This window comes from Pyricularia oryzae, chromosome 1 (genome assembly GCF_000002495.2).
Source record: "Pyricularia oryzae 70-15 chromosome 1, whole genome shotgun sequence".
Taxonomy (NCBI): domain Eukaryota; kingdom Fungi; phylum Ascomycota; class Sordariomycetes; order Magnaporthales; family Pyriculariaceae; genus Pyricularia; species Pyricularia oryzae.
This window is the reverse complement of record NC_017844.1, coordinates 4,990,337-5,016,720: the sequence shown is the minus strand read 5'-3', so window position 1 is coordinate 5,016,720 and position 26,384 is coordinate 4,990,337. Positions and strand designations below refer to the sequence as shown.

Here is a 26,384-nt window from a genome sequence, read left to right as displayed (position 1 = left end):
AGGGTAGCCAGCGGAGGACGCGGCGCTGAATTGTAGTGCAAGCGCGTAAAAGCGTGGTCTGGACCCTGGAAGAGCGAGAGAAAAAAAAAAGAAAAAAAAAGTTAGGTGTGATGGTCTTGAAGGTGTGGTGTTTGTCAGTGCTACTCGGGTACCTGACTCTACCCTGAGCTTGCTCAAGGTAAGAAGACCTCGGTGTTTATTAGTTATTCGAGCTCGTTTCTTAATCCTAATAGATATAGACAGACTTCGGATCCCGGCAGTCCTGACTCTCCGCCATTAAAAACTATAACTATCAGGTCTAGAACTAGAACCGAAACTAGAGTATCAACCCACTGACTGTGTCAGTGTTGGTTGGTGAGTAGGGCTAGAACTCTTCATTATTCGGTTGCGCGATCGATACTCAGGACCCTGAGCAGATTTACTCGGATCGCACACATACATCGTCATCAATTTCTCGGCGGAGGGTTCAACCCGAGCCTTTCGTGACTGATGAGGGAGGGGCAATTCTCGAGCCCCGATGACGCCCGCCAATAAACTGAGGGGTTTTCATTTTTCTATCATGTGCAAAGCTCGCGCATTATCACCAGTGGTCCCTTGAACTTGGCCGCCCCCGATGGGGCTTTCCCGGCGTCTAGGAATCAAATTAGAAATTGCCCAGACGCATTCATTACTTTGGCTTTGCCTTCTGGGCAGGTGGAGTTGTTTCCGTACAAGATTTGAGTTGTCTTGTGCATGCGGTGGGTATTAACGATTATAGGACAACAACGGAAATTCCGGATTCGAAAAAGAATTACTACCGGCAACTCTTGATTTTCAGCCTGTTATCGAAAGGCATAGAATCTTCCGAGAGAGTGCCTCGTGGATGAGGCAAAATACGAGTGGATATGTATCAAAACAAATCTCTCCATAGTAAAGGATTTGTATAATATTAATATAACAGTTTCTGGAAATATTTTGACCGATAAACCACCACAACCACGGATAAAGCTGATAATTGTACCAACCGGGAAAGCCCCGGCTATACCCAGCATCGAATCCACTCCCAGTCAGTGATATCACTTCCACTCGCTTTTTTTCGCCGCCTTTCCCTGTGATTCGAGAGGCTGGGCGGTCGTGGCGAGATGTGGTTCATTAATTGTTTGACGAGCGAACTGTGCTATTCGTGCGATCATCTGTTTGGCTGGCCCGATCAGGAAAGCTTGCGAGAAAAAAAGGTCACCAGAGTCAACCACGTTCCGACCATTGTTTTCTTCTTCAATTGTTATTATCCTATTACATTGCACACCTTGACACTTCCAAGTCGAGTCTGCATTCCAGGGCCAGGTTAATTATTGCCTAGATCGGAGGAACAAGGGGAGGTACAACTGCATTGTGTTGCTGCCACCGCTACTGTAGATGCGCCTGGTGCAGAATGCGGAACGGACTCCGAGCTAAAAAAAAAAAAAAAAAAAAAAAAAAAACCCTCCCCCTCTCCTTGCTGGTCGGCACACTGACTGGGGGCGGCTACTTCTGGTGGGTGCGCGCGTGTGTGTGCTACTGTACGTGCGCGGGGCTCTACATACTATTGAGCGAGGGAACGATGCACGAGGTCATAAGCTGCAAGGCTGTCTTTCCAGGGAAAGAAATCATATTCCATGAAAAAAATGATGGTTTATTTCTGGACCACCCCATTGGAGTAGTCGGAATACGTACCAAGTCCCATCTCGTAAAGACGATACCCTAAGTGGAATAGGGCGTTCCCGACATCAGACGAAGCTGAACATCTCACTGGTTCAATAGATGCCGCATGTACTCCGGTACTTTGAAATCAAGCAGCCCAGGTCATGGTCGCGGGAGGCGGCGCAGGCGTCCGTCTCCGCCACCCGCAGGTTTTCTACTGTAGTTATTTTCTGCACAGTACAATAGACACGTTTTCGGTTTCCCTCTGTTCAACTACGGAATAAGGTCAGGCCCCAGGGCCAGATCGCTCGGGTACGGATACTACGGTACAGTCACTACCTAAACCCAGGCGTCCAAGGTCGAAGGAGGGCTGTGCCGAACATGACAGGTGACGTCTGTCCTGCATACACTACCAGTTTCTTCTTCACCCCGATCTGAGCCACGAATCCCCTAGACAAGAAGCCGTTAATCTACGGTACTCCATTAGCAAACCCTTTGAATGTCCCCCCCGGTCTTGCTATCCGTAACTCATTGTTGGGAAGAGTCATCCATTCGTTCGATCCTTTCTGCACACCCCCAACCTATTACCCTACCGAGTACGTACGATGGACTAATATTCGAGCGGCTTTGCCAAGAATGCCTGCCTGATAGTTAGGTATGGATGAATCAAGGTCTTTGATACCTAATTACAGGCGTGACTGCTCGCATTTGTCAGTAACATAATTAATTACGCGTCGCGGGAGGTGAGCGAACGGGAAGGGTGGGTTGCGTTGTATTATGCAAGCAAGCAAGCCCACTCACTCCCCATCTCGAAAAGGGTTAGAATTGATTTGATGGATGTGATATTTTCCATGTGGTTGGTTGAACGCAACACGCGCGTGGTCGGTCGTTCGTTCGTTCAAAATCTCCCTCCCCAGTTTTTTAGTCTGATGTGTTCTCTCCCAATTGTACCTAATGCATTCTCTCCCAATTTGGTGACCCGCACCGATACTTCCGCCTACGGCACCCTCCTCCGACCCGGACGTATACGTGCCTACGGATATTGATGCAAGTTATGCGTGTCATTCATTGTCTAGGTATAGTATGACGACCCCACATGGGGTTTGCCATGTCCACGGAGCACCTTGAATCAGCCCGTTAGATGAGATGCGCTCCACGCCCAAATTGCCATTCAAAGTCGACACGGGAAATTCAGCCCGTTAGATGAGTGGTGTCCTCGATACTGTACTGCAGATCTGTTAAGACTCAAATTTTCTTGGTTACTTTGTCAGCGGAATGACCGTTATAGGGCCGCTACAAGTTACCCGTGCAACCGTAATCTAAGGGTCCGGGCCGACATCGCTTTGCTGAGTGGCTGAGAATCACCCCTTCCAACTTGCTACCGGAATTGCTGCTCATCTGTACTCAACGGGATTTGTCCTGAAAAGTTGGAGAAACACTCCGTGATACAACAAGATGTGGCGGACTCTGGTCCTTGGCATCAGCCGGGCTAGCTTTTATTTCTTTGCGGCAGTGCTCAGTTGACAAATGACTAGGTACCCAGGCACTCAGACAGTAAATTTGCTTTGCTTTCTGCCTCTGGGGGGTTCAAGCAGAAGAATCAAGAGAAACATCACAAAGAAAAGCAACACTGCATCTTGGGACCGTGCAGCTTCCACCCAGAATACCCAACCGCCCTGCTGGTCGATTATTGGGGGTCACGTCCCGCGATCCTCCTCTGCCCGTCACTGTCACTCAGAACTGGATACCACCTGGGCCTCCTCGCAGCCTCACCTGCCTGAGTGGTCAAACCGGGTCATCCACGGTGAGAAAACAAGCGCCCCTAGCCCCTAGCTCTGCAGGCTTGGGTATTGTTCCGTTGGGCAACGCGCGCGCGGGGGAGAACCTTGACTGGACCAGTCCCGGAGGGGGGTCTCAGATCGTTACTTGAGAATATAATTGGTCTGCGACACATATTTGACCGCCCCAATTCAGCGGTGAAGAAAAATAAGACCAAAACAAAAAAAGAGGGCGAGACCCAGGACGATTGTAACTAAAGTTTTGACTGCGTCAATGAAAAAAAAAAAAAAAAGATGGGGAGCAAGCAAATCAGCCATGTCCCAAAACTGTAGAGCTAGCTTTTTTGCGGCCTGCAGCATGCATCACCCATGGAGAATGGAAAAAAAAAGCGACCGGGCAGGTGGTCCTGCTGAATTCACACATCCCATGCTACTGATGCCAGCCGGTTCCGTTGCTCGTGGCTGGGTATGCAAATTTAGTGGGTGACCGTACGTCGTAGATGGCGGCTTGGATGGGGTCGGGTCATCATTTAGGACCGATACGTAATTATTTTTATGTCTGGATACGGCGTACGATCATCTCTTGCGTGTGTGGGTGTGTGTCTGTGGTGGTGGGTGGATGTAATTGAAGCAACAAATGTCTAATAGGGCCATCCAGGCTTGCTAGGCAAGCTGAACAGCCGCTGCTCCTGCTCTTTTCCAATTGCTTATGCTAGCCACAGAACCGCGTTTCACGCGAAGCAGCGCCGCTTATGGGTCACATTGCTTATTCCAGATTCAGGGCCCTATGAGGATTTGTGCCTGACTTCGATCGTCCCGACGAGTCACAGTGGAACAAAAGACATGGGAGCAGCTGCAGCAAGCGACAACCAAAATCCCGCCACCATTACGCAGTTTTGATGGGATGGTTGGGAGCCTGTTTGCGGTTATGCGGCTTTTCATTCTGTAGGGGTTTTTTTTCCCTCTGTTACCTTCAGAGGCAAAGAGGGTAGGTGACACTGGAGCTGGATCTGCCTGATCCAGTGATCATCCAATGGAGCGGCGGAGTCTGTCGTCACCGCCAACACACGTCGGGGTCAGCAACAGGGAACCAACCCTCTTCTGTCCGAAAATCGCACAGTCGCGTTTGTGGCAATTTCCGCGTCAGTATGTCTATATTCAGTGGGATCACGAAGGCCAGGCAAAGCCAGGTGAACGTTTTTCTTTAATCATGACACAGAAGTGCCACCAACTGCCACCTAAACAAAGCGGCAATATGGAGTCCGATGTTCTGTTCGAAGCGGATCAAAGGAAGCGTTCCTTCTCCCGTCACTCCAATAGCTTGGGGTGCGAGCACACTGTGTCGTGGGTTTCACTCTATAAATTCCCTTAGATCCGATAGGTCGGCTTGCTTCTTGGTGCGAATCAAACAAAAAGGCTGCTTTCTCATTCTCCTCCACGTGACTTGGTGCAGAAGGGCAGAAGATGTGTCGGAGAAAATGACAAAGCTGCTGGGCTAGCAATCGTGGCAAGGTTAGCTAGCTCTCACACCCAGTATCGAGCACAGTGCCCACAGTGCGACCTCTCTCTTTTCTCTTTTCTTTTTTCTTCATTTGGCGAGGGTGAGATCTTTAAGACTCTTTTCTACCTAGGATGAACGTCTACGCTGACCTGACAACTCCCCATCATGACCTGCACAGCCCGCTGAAAAACCCTTTCAAGGAAAACACGAGGGAGGTCTGCGCGTTTCGAGGCGTTCACAGCCCACTAGGTGAAAAAAAAGTTTACCCCAAGTGCGCCTTGGCTTGACTTTCGGGTTAAATGTGTCGTGTTTTTTTATGAAAAGTGAACATCGACCCTCCAATGGACCCGAATTGGGTTGGCATCACATAGCAGTGGGCATTATTATTTTTTCATCGTTTGTTTGGTGTGTTATTAACCCGCACAAGTTTCTCACATGACCCGACCCATACATTCTAGGTCTACGGTTGTATGGACGGCAAATCTTGGAAGAATAACGGGGAACAAAATAATAAGGATCCAAAGCACCGAGGCGCCCGTTTATTGGATATTTGGTCCATCAAGGAGACCCCCATGACCCCGAACCCGAAGGGTGCTGGAGAGGATTAATTAGATTTGTGTTATTGTTTATTATCACGATCACTGAGTAGTGCCGGCAAGTAATTTCTAGTCCGATTGACAGGACATGGTCAACTCGCTATTGGACCCTGAGATTTTCATGTGCCAACAAAGAAGCTAGGCAGGACCAAATTTGGAATGGAAATCCATGCCTAGGCGCCGTAGCTAGTCCTCCCACGTACGCACGTTGAGATTGTTTGTTTTTATTTTTTAATATAAATTTTCATTTTTTATTTTTCGTTTCTTCTTTCGCTTGACACAGACACTCCAACTTGAACAGAAAAACAGTCTGTGCACGCACCGACTCATTGGCTCTTTGCAAAGTTCTGCATCCAGGCATTCACTTCGTCCTGTCTTGACACCAGGGACATGAAAAAATCCGTTTGTTATCTCAGTCCTTTTTTTTTTTTTTTTTTTTTTTTTTCACTCTCTTTCATGGTAAGTTAATGTATGAGACGGGGACTGTGGCACTCAAAGTGACAGTGCACCCAAGTCCAGACGCGGGTATCCCTGAGCCCGACGGCAAAACAAAAAATAGAAACCATCTTAGATGTCGAGGTCACAAAGGAAACCAAAGAAGGATTAAAAAAAAAGATCAAAAAATCCCGCAAGATTGGTGCAGCTAGGCGGGTTCCACTGTCTGCAAGTCAGTCGAAAAAACCAAGCCAGACAAGAAAGTGCCCACTACTGTTGCATGTCGCATCGCCTCCACCCCCTTTTGTTTTTGATGTTTTTTATTTTCCTTTCTTGTGTTTTATTCCGGTTTATTTGATAGGCGGGCAGGCATCAAAGGCAGTCCAGGGCAGCAAGCGGATTTGACAGGTGGCCCGTAGCATTCTGTTGGCCTTGCTTGCTTTGTGATGTTAGGGTAAGGAGACCATTCCAACTCTAATTTCAGTAAACAAATAGGTAAATACAATTGCTCCCTGAAAAACAAGAAAAGGGCTCGTCGCCTGGCAATTGTTTTCGCACTTCGTCTAAGTAGTCAAACTTAGCGAATGACGGCGACAAGTTTACGACTGATCGATACTTCTGTTAGGCCCTGAATTAGCACCTTAGGTAATCCATCTCGCGCGTGAAGGACGGGCACGGAGCTGTTTGGACAGGGATGAGTTCTGTCGCGAGTTGGGGTGAGACGGATCGGATCCAAATGCTCTCCTAAACACACACCTCTTTTCTGAGGGATAGGGGCCTAATTATCCAACAGGAAGACCAAGACAGGTATTGTAATTATGGAAGTCATCAGTGGTTCGAAAAATACAGCTATGTACAGTACAGCACAAAACAGGGTACCTGTGAAAATGCACAAATGCTTCTTCACAGCTGGTACAGGTTTTCCACCACGCACAGAGCAGACGAAGCGCAGGTTTGTGTTGCAGCCAGGCCGTGACCGCTCCTCCGTCCAAGCCTTCAAAGCTCCTTTTCACAAGCATGGGCGCTCGCCCCCTTGTCATCCCACGGAGGCGCTTGACCAAATTCGGTTGCGATCCTGAGCCAATGTGCCACTCTTGCCGCACTAAACGCACTGTGACCGGGCGATTTCTCACTGTCATTACCGAGGGCCGCAAGGCCGTTCGTTTGGGAAAATTGAAAATTAAGAAAAAAAAAAAAAGAGATCCACCGCCCTATTTCCAGGCATGGCCTTCCCCCGTTTGGCTCCCTGTCGTTTAATTGGCCACCCACCTACGGAGTACTTCGTACCTTTACCCCTGCAGTGTCTTTGCAAACCGACACGCCCTCACCCCCAGGTGCCTGTTTTTTTTTTTTTTTTTTTTTTTTGTCGTCGGGGCTCGCTTCTTGGAGTTCCCACTCGTCATCACCACTGACTGGCCCTGGGCTTCTCCCCTTCTCTTTTCATTTGGTGTGCATCCGCCCTCAAAGAAACTCTTCTTTTTCTTTTTTATTTCCTTTCCTTCCCCATTCCCGTCCATTTTTCAATCTGACGACGACCGAATCCGCCCAATTTCTTACGAAGGTCTTTCCGAAGTACTTTCGAGACCAGCGAACAAATTCAGTTTTGTTTCGTTGACCAGTCGGGATTCAGTTGGCGCACGCTGTTTTTTTGTTGTTGTTTTGGCTTGAGCCCACACGCCTTTTCCTTGTCAGCTCTGACGATTGCTGTGCAAAATTTTGAGAGCTTTTTCAGTGGACCAAACCCTTCGATCTTCGACAAAAGTCCTCACGACGGAACAGACTGAGATTTTGGAATCGGATCACTTCACCAAGTAACGATCGTCTCTCGATAATTGTTTTTGACGTCGTTGCCACTCAAACAAAACAAAAAGGTTCGTTACGCTCAAATGTAATTTCGCCCTATACCCCTAGATTACCCACGAAGCACATCGATCAACCGCCTCTGCAACTGTGTCATTCGAAGAACCACATCGACCGCCGTGGACTGTCACGTTCGGACACATACAACATAAACAACATTCGCGTATCCACATCTGGCACAGATTCTACCACGCTATCAATCAAGTTCAACTTGATCTGTGAGTCTGCAGGTGCAACTACCAGCACACCTGTACAGAACTCGGCAGCCATCCTGTGATCCGAATCTTCCCGCTTGGCAAACGTCGAAAGCAAATAATTCGACCCTCCGGATTGCATCATCACCTGGCAACTTCACTCGCTGCATTCATAAAGCGCCGCTTCTGTGACTGCTCACTAACATTCGCTCACTCGCAGTAGCGTTACGACTATCGGCATAACTTCCTCTAATACACCTCCACATTCCTTCGATAAACACGCAGATTTACGATTAGTTTCAATTTTTCTTCTGGTTATACAAGACGCAACAACCAGTCACCCACACTACCATCACCCGTCAGCGCGTCCATCAATTCGGAGTCCCAGAAAAGATTAAACGCCGACGGACGAGCTCAGTGAGATCTCCGTGACCGGGAATCCATATTGACCTCCAGTCAAATACAATCGAAGACTCCTATGGCTGGTCTTTTCAACTAATTTTACCATCCCTATACCTTCCTCCGTCATCGTTAGCTCGCCTATCTGCAAGCCTTGGGAATACTGCCAGCAGGTCGTGATAACCAATCTGCTGAGCTTGTTTTTCAGGTGCTCCCAGTAGCTAGAGTTCTCGATTTGACACCATCTGTACCTCGACCTCTTCAATCGAGTACCAACTCCAATAATCTGCCCAACATGCCTGGCGGAGTCTGTGCTGTTCTCGACTACGATGTCGAGATGATGGCGGAGTATGTTGCCTCGATGGCCACCCGCTTGACGCTCGGCAATGTGCCCGTCTCGCCGCCCTTCCAGAAGTTCGTGTCGCAGATCCTCACATCTACTCGACTTCCTAGCACGACAATTCTGTTGGGAATGAACTACATGGCGAAGCGGATCAACAGCATGGCCCAGCGACAGGGTGAACCGCCAAAGTTCAACGACGGCCAGGTCTGGAGGATGCTGACCACTGCTTTTCTTCTCGGGAGCAAGTTTCTTGACGACAACACCTTCCAGAACAAGTCGTGGTCTGAGGTCAGTGCCATTCCAGTACAGGAACTGAACACTTTGGAGATGGAGTGGCTTGCGGCTATGGATTGGCAGCTTTACGTCAACCTGGACTCGACTGCCGACTACACTGCTTGGTTGACCAGTTGGGCTCAATGGAAAGAAGACAAGGAGCGACAGAAGGCTGCTGAGAGAGCTGCTGCGCGTGAGCGCCACATGTCTGCCGTCCCCAGAATCGACACCGATGTCTTCGCTTTCCACAACCCGGCCTGGCGCCAACAGCAAGTGGCTGAGTACGAACGTCTTCAGAGTCTCAACCAAAAACGGACGGAGCTGTCGCCACCCAGCAGTGTTTCTGGACATAGCGCATGGTATTCTGAGCGACCTGTCACTTGGGGCCATCCATTGACTCCTCCGGACTCTGGATACGGTACTCCTGACTACAGCATCAACTCGGCCGCTAGCCACAGCGCTCAGTACAACGAGTGGTTTGCACGAGGCATCGCATTTAACAACTACGGGCCCTCTCGTCAAGCCGCGTATCAGTATCCCAACTCGCACCGGAACTCGTATCAAAACGTTTGCCACTCTGCTCGCCAGCCCGCATCGGCACACCCTGGTTATTACGGATGCAACAACGGTTACCACAACATATGGGATGCCAACGGCATGGACTGCACATCCTGCACCAGCTCGACTCACCACAAGTCAATGCATCACTTTGGAATGCCCCACACACATGGCTTCGGTCAGCCTGTGATGGGCTAGACAGATCTCACAACAGCTTGACTTGAGTGAAGTCAGTCACCAACATGGTGCACCCGCTGGCGATTCACTCTTTCATATCGCCTCGCCTTTTCCCCTTGGGCAAGCAACCAGACTTGTCTATCTTTTGCATTTTTACGTTACGGAGTCATTTATTTGGAGGAAAAAAATCGATACATTTGCATTTCAGATACCCCCCGAGGCAACCATCTTTCGAGCCGAGATCTGTCCACGCTCATCCATCCCCGGGCCGCAGGCGAAGTAGCATCTGGGATCTCCCAGCTACCTCGTACAGTGGGACACGCTGCGCTTGATGGATGGCGACAGACGACTTCTTCTGGGCCGGTTTCTCGAGGCCTCTCCCTGCCTTAATCATTTTTGTGTTTTCTTATTCACTCAACTTTCTCGGTATATTGGGTCGGCGATTTATTCCCATTGCTTGGCGTTTACCGGATCTAATTTCTGAATCAATCTTTTCCTTCACTCGATCTCGCCAGCTTCATCGAATCCAGAGCAATTTCATGTCTCTGCTTCCCTGATGCTCAAGATCATCGACGAGCGTCTTCGACTGCTTGGTGTGGAATTTTGGCTACTTTTGGCGTTTTACGAGCAATATTACCGTTCGAGTGGAGCTCCTGGGTGTCACAAAGTCACCCACAAGAAGCAGACGTGAACTAGTGTATAGTGTCCTGCGCCAATACCGTCGGACACAAGATCTGGTATTGAACATTCGATTATCCAGAGACCGTGGGCTGCTCTCCAACCCCCACTTTTGCCTCTGGAACGAGGCACATAAAGAGTCTGTACCCACGGGTGTGAACGTCTGCCTCGCTGCATACGATCCCCCACCACACGAAGACGATTTTCCCACATCACGCACAGTTCACCGTCACGCATAGTACTTCAATTCGCTATGTACTACTTACGAACACTCTTCCGAGCCGCACATTGCCCGATTGGATCTGCTTATCAACTCAAATACCTGTTGCCTACGACATAGGGATAGTACCCAAAGTCTGCGCATGATACTGGTTACCTGGGCTGAGATTCGGAACTCAAGTCTGGGGTTTCTATTTTGCTCATTTCTTTTTCAAACGGAGTTGATAATTCTAGAAAGGGATTGCTTGGGAGTGATTGACAACTGCTTCTTTTCTGACTTTTTTCACATTTCAAATTCCCCCCTAGTTGTTCGGTCTTTTTTTTTTGGTTTCATGGGAAGCGGGATTTCAGTTTATATAAGTGCGGCAAGATTAAGGGCACGTTTCTGTCCAGCCTTGAATCTTTTTCCCCGTCATATTTCTCTTTTTGCATTTTCTTTCACTTTGTCTCTCATTCCTTGGGGCGCTCCGCTATGATATGAGATTACGAAAAGTTTGTGCTATCAGCGAAATTCATAGAAACGGCCATCCCCCAATTGTGGGAAGGGTCATGAAGAGGAGGAACTCGAGTGGGCACCCACGATGTTTCTTGCTCTACTTTTTTTATACTTCTCGCTCTCCAGATTCATTCGCATGCAAGGGTTGAGTGGATTTTTGATTGTCTGCGGGCAACTGAATCTTGGTGTTCAGTCTTGCGTGGAGTCGCGGAGTTGACTTTTATATTTATCGTTTTTTCCTTTGTTGCTTTGGCTGATGGGTTGGTTGTTTGGGAGCGCAAAGGCACAAAACTGGCAAAGTCATATAACAACAACAAAAAATGGAATTAAACAAACAAGATAATACACACAAAAATATGATTATCATCACCCGGTTTAATGTTTCTTTTCAACCTTTCTCCCGCTGCAATAATGGAAGCTTCGGGAACTTAGTGTTGGTCGTTGCCATGGTCACCAGCCCGTCTGGCACCTGACTCTGCAAGTACACGTTAATATTGACTGAATAAGTTCGATGACACTGAAAGTATCAAGAGGTAACTAACAGCTGATGTGGAGGAGGTGCGCAATCGTCATTTATGGACGGACGGTAATTAATTGTCGGTCTAATGCTGTTGTTGGCCTCGACAAAAGCTCATACCGTTACCTGGTACATCGAGCATTATGATTGGGTCGTGTCACAGTGTATAATACAGTGCGCCATTGAGCTTCCTTTGCGGATTACGATGACTGGAGTGCAATTGCTGCGTTTTGTCTGCGGCCTGATGAAGCTATCATCCCAGGTAAATATTGGATTCACGTTTCTCAAGCATCCCGTTGACGGCACAACTTAACACGTTTATGCTCAATTGTAAACCCGGCAAACACAACCGGCAAAAAAACCTGACCCGCGCAGGAGAGCAAAATTCAACGAAAAACTTCAAGGGAAACTCCAACTAGACACCCGAGGGTATTGGTTTTATCTCATCTGTTAGGGGCGTGTTTGACATATTCTGGAAAAGGGCGGCAAAGGCGGTTTGTCATTGTTTTTTTTCTTCTTCTTGCTAGAAAAGATAAAACGCAAGGGGCGGACGCTGTCACAAACCCATTCCTAAGAAACATGTCCCGGTTCGTCTCGGCCGGAGCGATCGACGCCGCGACGGGTGAGGCGGTGGGTGCCGACGAGCAGCAGCAAGGCGGAGAGGCTGGCAGCAGTCGGAGGCAGGAGTGGTCTGCCGTCAGCCGGGAGCTGGACGAGCAGAGGAAGCGGAGAGAGGAGGAGGCGAGGAGGAACGCCGAGGAGGGTGGGGAGCCGAGTTTGTTTGCTATCTTGCAGGCGAACAAGGGTAGGTTTTCTTTTCTCTTATTCTTCCAAGCTACTAATGCCTACCATCCCTGGCTCTTCTCGTGGCAAGATCGGCACTGACAATGGAGGGAGGGAGGCCCGCGACGGGTCCTTCGAACACAACAATAAATTTAGCGGCGAAGCAGGCTGCGTTCGAAGAGGCAAACAAGATCAAGAACCAGTTCCGTGCGCTGGACGAGGACGAGATTGAGTTCTTGGACGAGGTCGCGGCGGCCAAGCGGGCGGAGGAGGAGCGGACGAGGAAGGAGGTTGAGGATGGACTGGGCCGGTTCAGGGAGCTGCAGCAGCTCAAGGGCAAGGACGGCAGTCCTGGCGGTGACGAGGAGGAAGACGGCGGCGATGGGGATAAAGAGGATTGGACTTTTGGGACGGGGGCGGGCGCGAGGAAGCGGAGGAGGAAGGACGACGGCGGCGGACTGAGGGGTCTGAAGGGTGTTGTGAGGCGCAAGACCGAGCAGGGTGGGGAGAAAAAGGATCCGGGAGCTGTTGACGTCGCGTCGGAGAAGACGGAGAGTGTCAAGGGTCCGATGAAGAGTGAAGAGAAGCCGGCTGCTGCTGCGAAGACGGCTCCTTCGGCTCCAGTTGAGGCTCCTGTTGCAAGTTCACAACCCAAACCGAGTTTGGGCTTGGTGGCTTACGGTTCAGATGATGATTCGGATTAGTAGTCTAAGGATCTATACAAAAAGCCTAATAAACTCATCGCTAGTAACTAGAGAGAAAAAAAAAGAGGAGATCATTACATCTTGTACAGAAGTTTAGGAGCCAGTTGCATAGTTTCCCCACCCGTTTATACATGCAGCCAACAAGAACAAATACACATGTTGTACAGAAGTCAAGATGGGCGGCCAAAGAAGCATCCCCAAAGGTGGCCACTAATAGAGATTAATCGTCCAGAGGTCCAACATTAGGTATCTTTTTGCTGTTGCTTCGGAACTGGCCAGCACCCCACCGCCACATTTGCCTCAGGTGGCCCTTTATCCAGCCCTCAACCTCTTCCTCGGGGACGACGATCTGTCGCGCCCGAGTCTCGTCAGCAGACGTCAGCTCGAAGCGCCTCATCCTGCTGGAGATCCTGGGGTCCAGTACGACCGGGTTGACCCAGACCTTTTCCTTTGGGCGCTGTTGGACATCACCCTCCTCGGTCTTATCGGCCTTCCACACGCTCTTTACCCAATCTTTCTCTGCAGACTCGAGCGACTCCTTGATCTCGTCCTCGGACTTCCACTCGCGGTACGTGGCAAGACAGACGGCTGCGACCTCGGCGCCAATCTCATCCGCCGTTTGTCGCCTGTTCAGGAAGCGCACAAAACGAGTGGGCGTGCCGAGGAAGCCAAGAAGGTGAGGGAAACGGATCGGGACCGATGGGGTGAGTTCGGCTGGGATGTGTTGGCTGATTTCAGAAGATGGGTATTGCTCCGGAGTGTTGTACGGCTTCGGTTGTGGTGGTCGTTTCGGTTTGCTCTCATCGCTCTTCTTCTCTTCTGCCTCCTTTGCTTCCTCTGCTCCCGCAGCAACAGGCTTTGGTGGCTCCGACGGCGCCACCAGAGGCCCTAACCAACCCTCGTGCAGGCCGCGGATGTATTCCTTCCACGTATGGCGCCCAACAACAATGTCGCCCCGGACGCCGGCAAACTCCCTGACGCCAGACTTCTTGCGCATCTCCTCGACAATCTCCTCGGTCGTTGGTTCCGACTTTTGCTCCGTCAAGCCTTCAGGCGTCTCGGGTGCGACCTCGCCGGCCGCCCTCCTCCTGCGGCGGATTTGCTCGGCTACGACGGCGCGCACGTCGCCCTGCATCCTGCCCTGGACAAACTCCCAGTCCAGGCCGCTGGCGGCCAGGATGGGCTTGACGTACTCAACAAAATGGTCCTGAGCGACGCGGAAGCCATCGCCCGGCGGCGACTCGAGATAGACGGTTAGGCGGCGCGGCATCTCGCTGGGGCTGCCGACGGGCTCCTTGGCGATGTGTGAGACGGCGCGGGCCCACCGGGCAGTGGCGCGGCGCTTCTCCCGGCGGTCGTAGATAATCGCGGCGCTCAGAGTCGTGGAGACAGTCCAAAAGATCATCCAGTTGCGAGAAGGCAGCTTCTTGGGCAGGGCGGGGAGCCCGAGCATGCGCAAAGCGCGGTTGCGCTGTTGGTAGATGTAGAGCTAGTCAGCCGGCATTCTTTTGGCAGCGCTGTGTGTAACACTTTCGGTGGGCTATAAATAAACATACCTCTGGAGGCTTTTGTGTTGAAGCCATTGCTGCCGGTGGACAAAGCAGCTGTGTTGCTAGGCTTCTTGGTGTTTAGGAAAGAAAGCACTCGATACGCGAAATTGTATGGCGATGAGACACCTCAGGATACAGGCTCGTAACTACTATGTAGTAAGGTTGTCCAAAAAATTCCATCATCAGGGATGAGCTTGGCGTGCGATAAGCCCCAGATAAGCAGTGGAGCTCGCAGGATCGACATTTTAGCTTGCCATTGGACGGCGATTCTCTTACTTGTGGGTCTAGACCACGTTTCGTTCTGCATGTTGCATCTTGAGACCAACCGGGTAAATTGTTCTATTCTTTCCACAGCACGTTGAATATATTCACGTCTCGTCGGCTTCCGGCAGGCAAAGAATTGCTGTTATGTCTTTTTTGTAGCATGCATGTGCTACGGGCTATTGGCTATTTGCGATAGACGATTGAGACTGGCGTGGATTTGATTAATACTTGACGTTTGGCATGTGCCCTTGTCTTACCTACCATTCCCAAAAGTCGCATGGTGCACCAAGAATATTAAGCTTGTGGACAGAGCTTTCGTGGTCCGATGTTGATCGAACCGCCGGCCTCCTTTTTTTTCACCCGTCTCGTAAACAATTCCTTTCTCGTCTTATAGACTGTCTTTCACTTAGTGCCGTCTGTCCAGACTTGTCAAGCCTATCAATTGGTGCCTGCCAACACTTGAACGGCTTTTTATTTTATTTTGTATAATATGATCACCCTAATGCCATTATTACCGATGCAGGCTGTCATGAAATAGATGCAGTTGTTATACGGATACAACACAAGTGCTGCATCGCAGAAAACGGTCTGCAAGGTTGGCCCCTCTTGCTGCCGTAGTGGCCCTTAAAAGTTGGCGGCTGCCAATCGTGGAGGGCCAAGGCCGCCGTCGCAGGAGCTGCTGCAGTTTGCCCCTCATCCCTTTACCGCCCTGAGATACCGTACTATGTAGAATTGGATCCCTGTCGACAACCAGACTCCAACAGACCAGAACCAAGAACTAACTGCCACGCAGAGGCAGAACCTCTCCACTCTTTGGTATGCTGCCAGTCGGACCCTTTTTAGTTTCAAGCAGTATTTCCGACAGAAAGTCCAATTAGGAGCAGAGCAGCAGATCGTCTCGTCTTTTTCTTCTTTCCTGCGTTCAGCACGTTCATTCCAACCCCAGACGTACCAAAATTGCAACGTGCACCTGCGGCCTCTGCTGCCACTTGCCGTTTCTTGCTGCACAGACCCGACAAGAATTGCATGGCTGGTGCCAAAACATTCTAGAAGCCAGCAGCCCCGAGCCCAGTTCGATTTGAACAGTATTACTTACCCGTCCATTCCACCAATTCCAGTCCCTGTCACCGAGAAACACCACCAAGTCAGACAGTAAGCCAAGCAAGGGATAGAGGGGACGGACCCTCACCGCGAGCCCGCCCTTGACACGACAAAGCAGCAGCCGACCACCACTTTTCCCCCCTTTCCACCCCACTACAACCCCTACCGAGCCAATCCAATCGACAACCACCCCGATTTGCCCGCCATTTGGACACAGCACTGTCCTTGCACTTGACTTTCTTCGAGAGACCTTGGCCTACCTTCTTTACCACCTTTTTCGAATCGACCCTGCTCTGCCTACACACCCATATATGCTGTGCTGGTGGCAAGGAAAGCAGAGCTTTTCTTTTTAGCCTTAGCTTCAAGAAACCAAAAGGTGGGCGCCAGTTGGGCATGGACTTGGCCTCTAGATAAGAGCCGCAGCTGAGCGAGGTATCTGAACCGTACTATACCATACGAACCGACCCTATCCCTTCCAAAACCCTCCAATCTTAAATAAACACCGCCAATATGGACAACCAAGGCAACCGCCTCTATCTCAACTTCGACAACTCGCATCCGCGCCCAGGCGGTTCACTCAACGACCGAGGTGCCTACCCCACCACGCCCTCGACCTTCCCGCAACCTGTCTTCCCCGGATCGAACCAGCAACCTCCCTCATCGTCTGGTCAGGGCGGCGCCTCTTCCCAGCAGAGCCAGCCATACTCAACGGGTTATGCGCCCCAAGGCTATTTCTCGCAGAACCAGTATCCTGCCCAGTATCCTGCGCAGCCCCCGCACAGCCAACAATCGCACGGCTCCGAGTACGGCGGTCAGCAGCAGAGCAACATTTACCAGCCCCGGTCCAACACCCCAGGGACTAATGATCCCAATGTAGGACTGGCACATCAGTTCTCCCAGCAGAACCTCCGCGCCCCTTACGGCTCGCGTGGCCCCTCCCCTGCGCAACGTCCCCGAACTGCCGGCGCGCCTGGCCAGCAGCCATATGGAGGCTACCACAGCCAGCCAATGCCACCTGCGCCAGCGCAGTACCCCGCCCTTGAGTTCCAGCCGGGCCCAGAGCGCAACCCAGACAAGTATGGGCCGGGTGCCAACAACAACCAGAAGAAGTGCGCGCAACTTGCTGCCGACTTCTTCAAAGATAGTGTCAAGCGCGCGAGGGAGCGTAACCAAAGGTCAGTTACCCATTTCGCCCGCTGCCAACATGTTTGATGCGCGGCGGCAATGGCTTGCCACCAGTATTTCAAAGAGTCGTTAGCTGATCCAGGCGCCATCCCATCCACAGGCAGAGCGAGATGGAGCTCAAACTCTCCGAACCGAACCAGTCGCAGTCTAGGAAGGAGCAGATCTGGTCTACCGGAGGGCGCAAAGAGGGTTCGTACCTGCGCTTCCTGCGCACAAAGGACAAGCCCGAAAACTACAACACCATCAAGATCATCGGCAAGGGCGCGTTTGGTGAGGTCAAACTGGTCCAGAAGAAGTCGGACAACAAGGTCTACGCCATGAAATCTCTGATCAAAACGGAGATGTTTAAAAAGGATCAACTTGCCCACGTGCGTGCTGAGCGAGATATTCTTGCCGAGTCGGACAGTCCTTGGGTCGTCAAGCTATTCACCACTTTCCAGGACGCGAACTTCCTATATATGTTGATGGAGTTCTTGCCTGGTGGTGATCTTATGACCATGTTGATCAAGTACGAAATTTTCTCGGAGGATATTACGCGCTTTTATATTGCAGAAATCGTTCTCGCTATAGAAGCGGTTCACAAGCTTGGCTTTATTCATCGGTAAGTGAATTCCGCGACATGCAAAGAAGTTATCCTCAAAAGTACAGTCGACTTTCTCCAGTATCGTCAGACTAACTCCTTTCTAGTGATATCAAACCCGACAATATTTTGCTTGACAGGGGAGGACATGTCAAGTTGACTGACTTTGGTCTTTCGACGGGCTTCCACAAGCTGCACGATAACAACTACTACCAGCAGCTGCTGCAGGGCAAATCGAACCGACCCCGTGGTGACCGCAACTCGATCGCAATCGACCAGATCAACTTGACCGTCTCTAACCGAGCTCAGATCAACGACTGGAGGAGGTCGCGACGACTAATGGCATACTCTACCGTCGGAACCCCTGATTACATTGCACCTGAGATCTTTACTGGTCACGGTTACACCTTTGACTGTGATTGGTGGTCTCTGGGAACCATCATGTTTGAGTGCTTAGTCGGCTGGCCCCCGTTCTGTGCCGAGGACAGCCACGACACGTATAGGAAGATTGTCAACTGGAGGCAAAGTCTGTACTTCCCCGACGACATTCAGCTGGGCGTCGAGGCGGAGAACTTGATTCGGAGGTGAGTTGCTACGGGTTTTGACGTGATACATTGCAATGTGCACGCAGAAGTTTGCTTGTGTAATTTTCCTTTTGGACCTCTCCTCATCACTGACTTGCGACCTATTAGCCTCATTTGCAACACGGAGAACCGCTTGGGTCGGGGCGGAGCACACGAGATCAAGAGCCACTCCTTTTTCCGCGGAGTCGAGTTCGAAGGCTTGCGACGGATCAGGGCTCCGTTCGAGCCCCGGCTCACATCCGCAATCGACACGACCTACTTCCCGACGGACGAGATCGACCAGACGGACAACGCGACGGTGTTGCGGGCGCAACAGATGCAACAACAGGCGACCACTGGCGCGCCTGTGCGCGAGGAGACGGTGGAGATGAGCTTGCCTTTCATCGGTTATACGTTCAAGCGTTTCGACAACAACTTCCGCTAATGGAAATCAGCGTTGTGTCAGTTGTCGGTTTTGTTACGTTATCTGTCACTCTGACTCGCTCTCAAACCATGTCTGGCCCTGTATGCGTGTTTTGTGTACTCGGGCATCTGTGGTCTGCAATTCGGTGGCAAAAGGGGCGGCAGGAGGTGTTCAAAAAAACAAAGCCTTTGTTGGAAAGCGCAGTTTTCGGGTTGAAGGCAAAAGGCTGGCGCGCGGGCCACTTCCTTTTTGAGTGTTCTCCTCGGGTAATAGATGCGGAGAAAGCAGGTTGTTAATCTTGCTGCTGGGTATCTGCTCAGTGCATTCCCCTTTTAGCTCGTTAAACTCAGGCAACTGGGGATATCTTTTTCGTCCGGTATATCGCGTGTTGCTGTTGAGGAAGGGGCGGGAAGTAGAGTCCGGTTTTCAGGGGAATCAATTTATGGCAAGGGTATGGGGCTAACAAAGAGAACTGGAAAGTCTGACTGCTCACCATGTTGGATGTTGAAACTGCGATTGGATATTGACCAGATGCGTCTTACTTCGCAAGAGGTTTCATATCTTCTCCCGAGGTCGCGCCCGACAAGACGAGTGAGCAGTCACTGGCAGTTCCCGCTGCATAAGCGAGCTTGACGTCGGACGGGTAGAAAATCTTGCTCAGGAGAAGCTGGGCATGCTGTTTGTTCGGGCGACAGCGAGCGGTTGCTCGTTTTGGATAACCCCGTGATATATGGTGTCTAGCGACTGGGCACGTTTCTAGCGAAGTCTACTTGCTTGTAAGGTCGACATATCTACCGTGATTGCAAAAAAGAAATTTGCTCAAGTCCTCTGTGGCGGTTTTGATGGGCTTTGAGGATACACCTCCGAGGTTTGGTTGTTTCTTTCCGGGTGTAAGCCGTTTGGAGCACGGATGTTTTGAGATCTTGTGGCCATGTGTTTTCAGGGGCTGCTGTAGTTTTGTCAGGTGTAGAAGGATGAATGCTATCTTTCTTTCCTCTTTCTTTTACCTGGCTACACTCATCCTCTTGTGGCCAAGTTTCTTGTTGCATGGGATCCAAAAAAAAAAAAAAAAAAGGAGACACAATCTCTGGTGATGGCTGAGCATGGGGTTGTGGCCCTGAAGTTATCACGCCTTAGCAGATTTGATTGGTCCGGTGTGGTCGTGTGTGCTTTTGTTCACTTTTTGTAAAAGTGTGCAGAATGGAAAAAGAAAGAAAGAAAGAAAGAAAAAGAAAAGTCCCTTGGAGTAACAAGGTGCTTACATGGTGGGTGGTAAGGCGCTCAGTCCCGTGCTGCAGTATAAATGGGCGAATCGGGGGTTTTCGCGAAACATGTTGGTGGATGCACTGGGTGATATGTACGGTACCGATGCAGGCTTGCATAAGTTGATAACATGTAGAAAAAAAATTCCATTTGACATATATGGTGAACTGACAAGTTCCTTAGGTATTCTTCAAGACCTTCTCCGAGTTTCCAGCCTGGCCAAGTCACTGTAACAATTACCCCCTAAACTGGCCCTTCACCCTGTCTAAGTACGTTGTAAGTCCAGACCTTGAACGCATCAGGATGTTTCTTACCTTGCATAGGCATTTGCATCTAGTAAACGTCTGTTCTTTTAAGAACGACTAGGCTCATTTCAATAATTTTACAGAAGACAGGCCGGAGAGCGACTCTCTGGGAATCTAAACGATGTATTTTGGTTCCTGAGTAAGCTCCGCTTCTTGGTAAACAGAAAGAGTAGCGGGCCCAGAAGAGGTCGAGATGCTTGGCAAGGTATGCGTAGTCTTGGGCTTGATGCTGGGTGCCATACCGTAGGAAGAACACAAGATCAATAGATCAATATCCACGCTCTGAAACCCCTGACCAGCTGTATTTTATCAACCGAAAGTGTGAGAACTATCCCAAAATGTCCCCAGACAGCTAGGCTCCGGAAGAAACATGGGTATATACATACCCGGCCACTCGCTGCTACGTCCGGGTCGTGTAATCAGCCCTGCAAAACTCTCAGTAGTCCGGTATCGAACCGACTGCCGCCCAGTCAATGACGACAGCCACTCTACAGGGGGAATCGGCCGAGGCCATGATGTTGCTCGGGTGCAGGTCGGCATGTGTGAAGACGACTTGGGCGTCGTCTGAGAGTCCGTCGCGAAACTCGTCGGGGATCTCAGATAGTTCTTTGCCTGGTCAGTGAAGCCGCACCCTTTCCTTCATCGTGTTGGCGATGAAGCCGTGAAAATGTTTGACGGAACCGCAGGGTCTCAATCTAGGTCTGTGGATAGGAGTCCAGATTACGACGCCCAGGGGCTCACGGTTGATATGACCTAAATGATCATGTTAACATCGAAAAGATTTGTAAAATGAAGACACTTTTTTCCTTGCCTTACCTACCTAGGAAGAACTCCCTTGGGGCATGACAGCTCGCGAGCTTGGGATATTATGCCAGAAAAGTCCTCAAAAACCGCCACCCGATATATCTCGGCCGAGCGACTCCCACCGTAAGGAATGATTCTGTCAGAAAGACTGCGGGGAAGTGACATCCTTGCAGTGCACCGCTAACCAAAATTGGCACTTTCTTGTCTGGACATAGTCAAATGAGAGCTGAGGTAGCACCAGAACTTACTGGGAATCAGGGGACGGAAATGGTCCCTGGACTCAATCCCAAAACCTTTGTGGCTAACGACCCGCCTACTACACCTGGATTCCCTGGATTGGGACGAGTCGTTCAAGATCCCAGTGAAGACCCAAAGAAACACGGTTTCATCATACGAATTCCCAAATTTCCGATATGCAGTGCTTTTTAGAATAGCCTCAACTTCTTTAGTAGCGGAAGTAAACAGTACCTCTGTATACCGACTTGTGCCGCGTCAAGATTCTGAGAGAAGGTAGAAACCTGCGGCAAACTCTCGTGTAAGTAAGTATTCCTTTGTGGCTGGCAGACCACCGAGATATATATGCACATATATATGCAAATCACCATGGGTGTCAAAACTCCAGAGCCCCAGGACCATACGTAATGTCAAGAGTGCCGTTGGAACGTTGAGTCGGACTGCTGGGTATTTTATTCATTATCTTTACAGGAGCCAAAAACGTGGACGTCGTGGTACACTCTGCTCGGTAGCCTTTTTGAGGCCCTGATTCGTTACAATTTCAGATCACATTCGGCATCTCACGAGTGAAGCAAATCCACTCGCACACCCAGCAGCTCTGCCTTTCCTGGCAAAAGCTTGACCATGCGCTCTCCATAGGTCACTGACCGCACCGCAGCGAAGGGGCGGCCGGTTAGACATGGGGCGTCATAGTCGAACGAAGAGGCCGTTCAATCTCGCCCTTGGCGATCTTCCCCTGCGGTTTTTCTCTGCAACATTGATCACCATCGCCACCAACCTCATCAACTCCTCGCCCCCAACCCCGGAGCGGCATTGAACCGCTCCTCCCGCTCCGTCATAAACATAACCTGAACCCAATACTCTTTCGCATCCGGGTCCCAGTATTCAAACATCCTCCCCTCGCGCTTGTCGAGCTCTCGTGCCGGGACCTTAAAGCCGCACGTCTCGTACGGCTCGGCCGCCACGAGCAGATACTGGTAGTTCCTATCCGGCTCCTCGACGCGCTGGCTAAACGCCGACATGACCTGCCACTTTGGCACTGTACCGGGCGATATATCCGGAAACTGGAGCTGAAACAGAAGACCCTCCGCCCTGGTGACGGGATCCCGAATCTTTGTAATCTTGTAACCCGGCCTACCGATCTTGACCGCGTTCTTCCTCGCGCCGCCGCCCAACCCCAACGCGCTGAACCCGGCGCCCACCACACCGACCGGCAACCCTGTCTGCGGGTCGATGTTCTTGTCCCTCCCGTCGCGCTTCTCCTGCGCGGCACGACGCGCCAGGTTGGTCTGGTGCTTTCGCCCTTGGGTGTGGGCGAGGTAAGAGCCGTCATTTTGGTGCACCGTCAGGCAGAGTCGGCACTCAAAGGCGCCCAAGTGGTTCTTGAAGATGTAAGGGTCCTTGTCCAGGTCGATGTGCTCAAGAGCCAGCTTGCGCAGGCGCTCGCGGCGGTCGGCGTTGGTGGCGCTGTGCGAGGCCACGCCGCCGCCGCCGAACTTGGAACCGGCGCGGTTTTGGTAGTCCATTCTTGAGGGACGATGTGTTTGTGTGATCGGTTCTAGCTTCTGATCGCGTGGTCACTTTTATAGGCTCTTGGAAGGATGGGTTTCGGTGGTGGTTGTGGTTGATGCCGACACGATTTGGTCGTAGTTGCAGAGTTGACGTTGAAATCAATCCATCAATCGGTCGCGCGCAGCGACGTTACTTTTTTGCGGGGCGAGATCCACCGTTCGACATTCCAAAAGTGGCCCACACCTCGCGTCTAGCGCGTCTACGCTGAAGTGCACCCACCAACCATCCCATCAATGTCTACAGTGCTTGGAAAACGCCAAAATGTGCTTCCATTCAAGATGATTTCATTTCTACGTGCTGTATTTTGCAGTAACCACTTGACTTCCATCGCTGCCAACTGAATAACATTCAATTCTTCCCACCATGCCTCTGAGATTTCTGTTCAGGCACGAGTCTTTTCATGATGCTCTATATACCCTACCAAGCCTACCTAGGTCAAACGCTAATCAACCCGAATGAGATGCCTGATTTACAATCCTGACTCTCCTTCTCCCCACCTCACCCCAGAAAACATCTTCAGTGTCGGGTCTGGCCAATGCTACCTGACCTAATCTCTGCATACAGCTCGCTACCACCAGTCCTGAACGATTCAACAATCACTTGACGGTGGTCCTTCAGGGCCGCATGGCCATGTCGGGGCAAGCCGAGACGTATTGTCCTATGAGTATGAAGCACCCACCGGTGGACCATCGGGCACGACTCTTCCCTAAAAAAACAAAAAATGAACAAAAAAGGGAACAGGGCCGATCGTGGTTCGAACACGAGACCTAAGGATGATTGCTGATGAGTTGCAATCCTTCGCTCTACCACTGAGCTACCGGCCCAGTTCATTGGTGATATTGCTGGTGGGGGCAGCTCGTGGCGCGGATCTTGCAGACACTGCGCCGTCGAGGTTGAGCTTTGGTGCGCCATTTCTCATCGGTGATTCTTGAGTGGGTCACAGAGGTGACTCGTCAGGCATGCAAGGGCTCACCCAGGTGGGCTCATGGCGTGACGGCCATCAGTGGCGGTTCAGCCGACCTGGGATGAGGGGTGGTCATCACTGCCGCCGTCCCGTTAGTCAACGCGATCGATAGTTGAATGCCTCACCGTGTCGAGTGGGTATCCTTGTTGTGGATATTCGTTTTAGGAAGACTGACGACAACGCAGAGTGCTTGAAAATTGACCTGACATCAACTCTTGGCATGATCCGGTGAAGAATGATACGAGGATCCAGTGCGAAATGCATGCATGTTTTGTTTCAGAACTTGACATGTTTATTATATTTGAGAAAAATATACCCAGTTATACCCGCTCACTTTCAACCCCTCTACCCGCGGCAGCTGGGTGCGTATCTCGAGCCAGCGACTTGTCAAGATGTAGTTGCGCCTCGAACGCCTTCCAGTCGTCGCGAAGCCCGCCAGCGGGAAATTGCTGTTCCTCTTCGTCTTTTTCCTGATCAATTCCGACGTCCGAATTGCCCTGTGGTGCTGCTGCTGCTAACATGGCCTCAGACGAGGTCGTCGGCCGCGACGCTACCAAAGATGGCTCCACGAAGCTGCTATCACTGTCGCTGGACGACACGCTATCCGAGTGGTGCCGACGACCGCCGGGGAACTCTGCAGACCGGCTGGCGAGCGACTTGCGGATCATCATGGCGCGCTGCTCCTGCTCGACATACTCGCCCCACGACCGCCGATCCGCTTCGCTGAGCTTGCTGAGCTTGCGCTGTTGCGGAGGCGCCGCGTGGAGGTATGGCGACAGCCGGCCGGTTTCATCGCACGCCTGGTGGTCGTCGTCCTGCCCGTACTGTTGTTGTTGCTGTCGTTGTTGTAATCGTCGTCTTTCTCTGAGGCGTAGCATCCTGAGGATGACAAACACCGAGATGGCGATCAGGGCAACGAGGCCGACTATGATGGCGATGAGGACCCATGTTGTGGAGTCATTGCTGCTACTGCTGCTATTTTTTTGGGAGTCGCTGACGGTGATGTTGTTGGTCATAGCAGCATCTCGCAGTGCCAATAAAGATGTTGATGGCGCCATGGCGAGATACACTTATTTATGGGTGCAGTCAAATATGAAAGAAGCAAGGGAAAAGCTTGTGGTTGTTGCCAACTCTTCAATTATCTTCAATTATTTAACCATAAAACCCAGAGAGCTTAGCAAGAGAAAGTTCCCACCGATGGTCTTTATTAAAACAATCAGCCCCTAGACGCAAATGGTCATCTCTTCAAATACACACACAGCCTTGGAGCATTCCACGCCGCTCGTCGAATCAATTAGGAGTGACGTGCCGGGGGGTCAAAAAGCTACAGTACAGCCCCGAAGACCCCGAAGGGGGAAAGAGGGGGATCATCTTGAGGGTTACACTCGCACAATGGCTGAGCAGTGTTAGACGACAACCCATACGAGGTAGGTAACCAGGCTTTTGATCGCCAAGATAGCCCTACCTACAGTAGACTGCAGCTTAGCTGGGGGCACAAAAAGCCAGGCTGCAATTGCGACAAGTGGACCCACAAAGTGAATTAATTAATTCGGGGGCAGTTGACTGTTGCTATTCTTGGTGACTTGAGGGATCTTCGACCGACGGACCAACCAACCATGAGCCTGATGCCAACAAAAAGGACCCGCCTAGGCAATCAGATTTTCGCAAGCGGCTATTGAGAATTCCCTGGGCTGATCGATCGCCATCCCCCATAAACCTACTCACACCTCGATGCATAGCCACCCTCCTCCCCAAAACGGGCGAAGCAGACGGGAGAGCTAGGCTCGGCCGCTGATCTGGGCTCTCGGGCCGAATATCTGTTGTCGATTATTTTATTTTAATTTGACAAATATATTTATCCTCTGTCTGTTACCGTTACTTTGATAGTCGCGGCAGCTCGCGTCGTCGCTGTTCTACATCGAATTTTCAAGCTATGCCTGCCGATGGCGAGCGCAGGTTCCTAGAGCGGCCTCAACTCGGGCGAATCCCTCCACGCCTCGAGCGGCCACTCTTGATACAGCCTCGTGGATTCGCCCTGGAATCGATCCGGCATTTACTTCTTGAACTCTAGCCAGAGCGAGATCACCATCCGGACGTGGCGTATCTTGCGCCCGTCCGGCTCGGGAAGGTCCAGCGACATCTCAAATGCCCGCGAGCCGTAGTACGCCGGCATAGAATCCTCTGCGATGTTTGAGTCTCTTGACTGCTCGTGCGTTGACGCCTCCACGGCGTAATCCTGGTCGACATGCATGCATGTGTCCCGAGGGTGCGTGCCGAGGACAGGTCGTCGGTAAAATTGTAATATAGAGGGTCGAGGATCTTGGCTACGTATCTCTGGTGCTCGCTCGCGTCGTCCTGCAGCCGGCACACAACACCATTGTTGGCCATGACAGCGGGCGTTGGGT

At 51.1% G+C, this 26,384-nt stretch overlaps 7 protein-coding genes and 1 non-coding gene across 8 annotated transcripts; 3 read left to right on the top strand and 5 right to left on the bottom strand.

Annotated features, from left to right (window-relative positions):
• Window positions 1-7,344: 7,344 nt before the first annotated feature.
• Window positions 7,345-11,540, top strand: MGG_16341 (uncharacterized protein). Its single transcript, XM_003710178.1, has 2 exons — window positions 7,345-7,840; window positions 8,244-11,540. Exon 2 carries the CDS (start codon window positions 8,718-8,720, stop codon window positions 9,792-9,794), a length of 1,077 nt encoding a protein of 358 aa, XP_003710226.1. The 5' UTR covers window positions 7,345-7,840; window positions 8,244-8,717; the 3' UTR covers window positions 9,795-11,540.
• A 388-nt stretch (window positions 11,541-11,928) lies between these two features.
• MGG_13029 (uncharacterized protein) lies at window positions 11,929-13,267 on the top strand. The gene is made up of 2 exons (XM_003710177.1): window positions 11,929-12,488; window positions 12,623-13,267. The coding sequence occupies exons 1-2, from the start codon at window positions 12,263-12,265 to the stop codon at window positions 13,168-13,170; spliced, it is 774 nt and encodes a 257-aa protein (XP_003710225.1). The 5' UTR covers window positions 11,929-12,262; the 3' UTR covers window positions 13,171-13,267.
• On the bottom strand, window positions 13,144-14,858 carry MGG_13028 (mitochondrial import inner membrane translocase subunit tim-54). The gene is made up of 2 exons (XM_003710176.1): window positions 14,727-14,858; window positions 13,144-14,641 (listed from the first exon to the last, which is right to left on the bottom strand). Exons 1-2 carry the CDS (start codon window positions 14,751-14,753, stop codon window positions 13,391-13,393), a joined length of 1,278 nt encoding a protein of 425 aa, XP_003710224.1. The 5' UTR covers window positions 14,754-14,858; the 3' UTR covers window positions 13,144-13,390.
• An 812-nt stretch (window positions 14,859-15,670) lies between these two features.
• MGG_05376 (AGC/NDR protein kinase) lies at window positions 15,671-20,254 on the top strand. The gene is made up of 4 exons (XM_003710175.1): window positions 15,671-17,260; window positions 17,371-17,871; window positions 17,958-18,434; window positions 18,543-20,254. The coding sequence occupies exons 1-4, from the start codon at window positions 16,596-16,598 to the stop codon at window positions 18,856-18,858; spliced, it is 1,959 nt and encodes a 652-aa protein (XP_003710223.1). The 5' UTR covers window positions 15,671-16,595; the 3' UTR covers window positions 18,859-20,254.
• A 265-nt stretch (window positions 20,255-20,519) lies between these two features.
• On the bottom strand, window positions 20,520-20,945 carry MGG_13027 (uncharacterized protein; the record flags this gene model as incomplete). The annotated part of the gene is made up of 2 exons (XM_003710174.1): window positions 20,520-20,704; window positions 20,792-20,945. The coding sequence occupies 2 exons, from the start codon at window positions 20,943-20,945 to the stop codon at window positions 20,520-20,522; spliced, it is 339 nt and encodes a 112-aa protein (XP_003710222.1).
• Window positions 20,946-21,818: 873 nt separating this feature from the next.
• MGG_05375 (splicing factor 3a subunit 2) lies at window positions 21,819-23,104 on the bottom strand. The gene has a single exon (XM_003710173.1). The coding sequence runs from the start codon at window positions 22,967-22,969 to the stop codon at window positions 22,226-22,228; it is 744 nt and encodes a 247-aa protein (XP_003710221.1). The 5' UTR covers window positions 22,970-23,104; the 3' UTR covers window positions 21,819-22,225.
• A 650-nt stretch (window positions 23,105-23,754) lies between these two features.
• On the bottom strand, window positions 23,755-23,839 carry MGG_20080. The gene has a single exon. It is a non-coding gene; the product is annotated as a tRNA-Cys (tRNA).
• A 338-nt stretch (window positions 23,840-24,177) lies between these two features.
• MGG_13026 (uncharacterized protein) lies at window positions 24,178-25,138 on the bottom strand. Its single transcript, XM_003710172.1, has one exon. It carries the CDS (start codon window positions 25,035-25,037, stop codon window positions 24,300-24,302), a length of 738 nt encoding a protein of 245 aa, XP_003710220.1. The 5' UTR covers window positions 25,038-25,138; the 3' UTR covers window positions 24,178-24,299.
• Window positions 25,139-26,384: the final 1,246 nt, after the last annotated feature.

Bases quoted from the DNA above. Each gene is read 5' to 3' on its own strand.
- MGG_16341 (XM_003710178.1), top strand. From the start codon at position 8,718: ATGCCTGGCGGAGTCTGTGCTGTTCTCGACTACGATGTCGAGATGATG.
- MGG_13029 (XM_003710177.1), top strand. From the start codon at position 12,263: ATGTCCCGGTTCGTCTCGGCCGGAGCGATCGACGCCGCGACGGGTGAG. The intron at 12,489-12,622 runs GTAGGTTTTCTT...CAATAAATTTAG, and splicing joins TATCTTGCAGGCGAACAAGG to CGGCGAAGCAGGCTGCGTTC.
- MGG_13028 (XM_003710176.1), bottom strand. From the start codon at position 14,753: ATGGCTTCAACACAAAAGCCTCCAGAG. The intron at 14,642-14,726 runs GTATGTTTATTT...ATCTACCAACAG, and splicing joins CAACACAAAAGCCTCCAGAG to CGCAACCGCGCTTTGCGCAT.
- MGG_05376 (XM_003710175.1), top strand. From the start codon at position 16,596: ATGGACAACCAAGGCAACCGCCTCTATCTCAACTTCGACAACTCGCAT. The intron at 17,872-17,957 runs GTAAGTGAATTC...ACTCCTTTCTAG, and splicing joins AAGCTTGGCTTTATTCATCG to TGATATCAAACCCGACAATA. The intron at 18,435-18,542 runs GTGAGTTGCTAC...GCGACCTATTAG, and splicing joins GCGGAGAACTTGATTCGGAG to CCTCATTTGCAACACGGAGA.
- MGG_05375 (XM_003710173.1), bottom strand. From the start codon at position 22,969: ATGGACTACCAAAACCGCGCCGGTTCCAAGTTCGGCGGCGGCGGCGTG.
- MGG_13026 (XM_003710172.1), bottom strand. From the start codon at position 25,037: ATGGCGCCATCAACATCTTTATTGGCACTGCGAGATGCTGCTATGACC.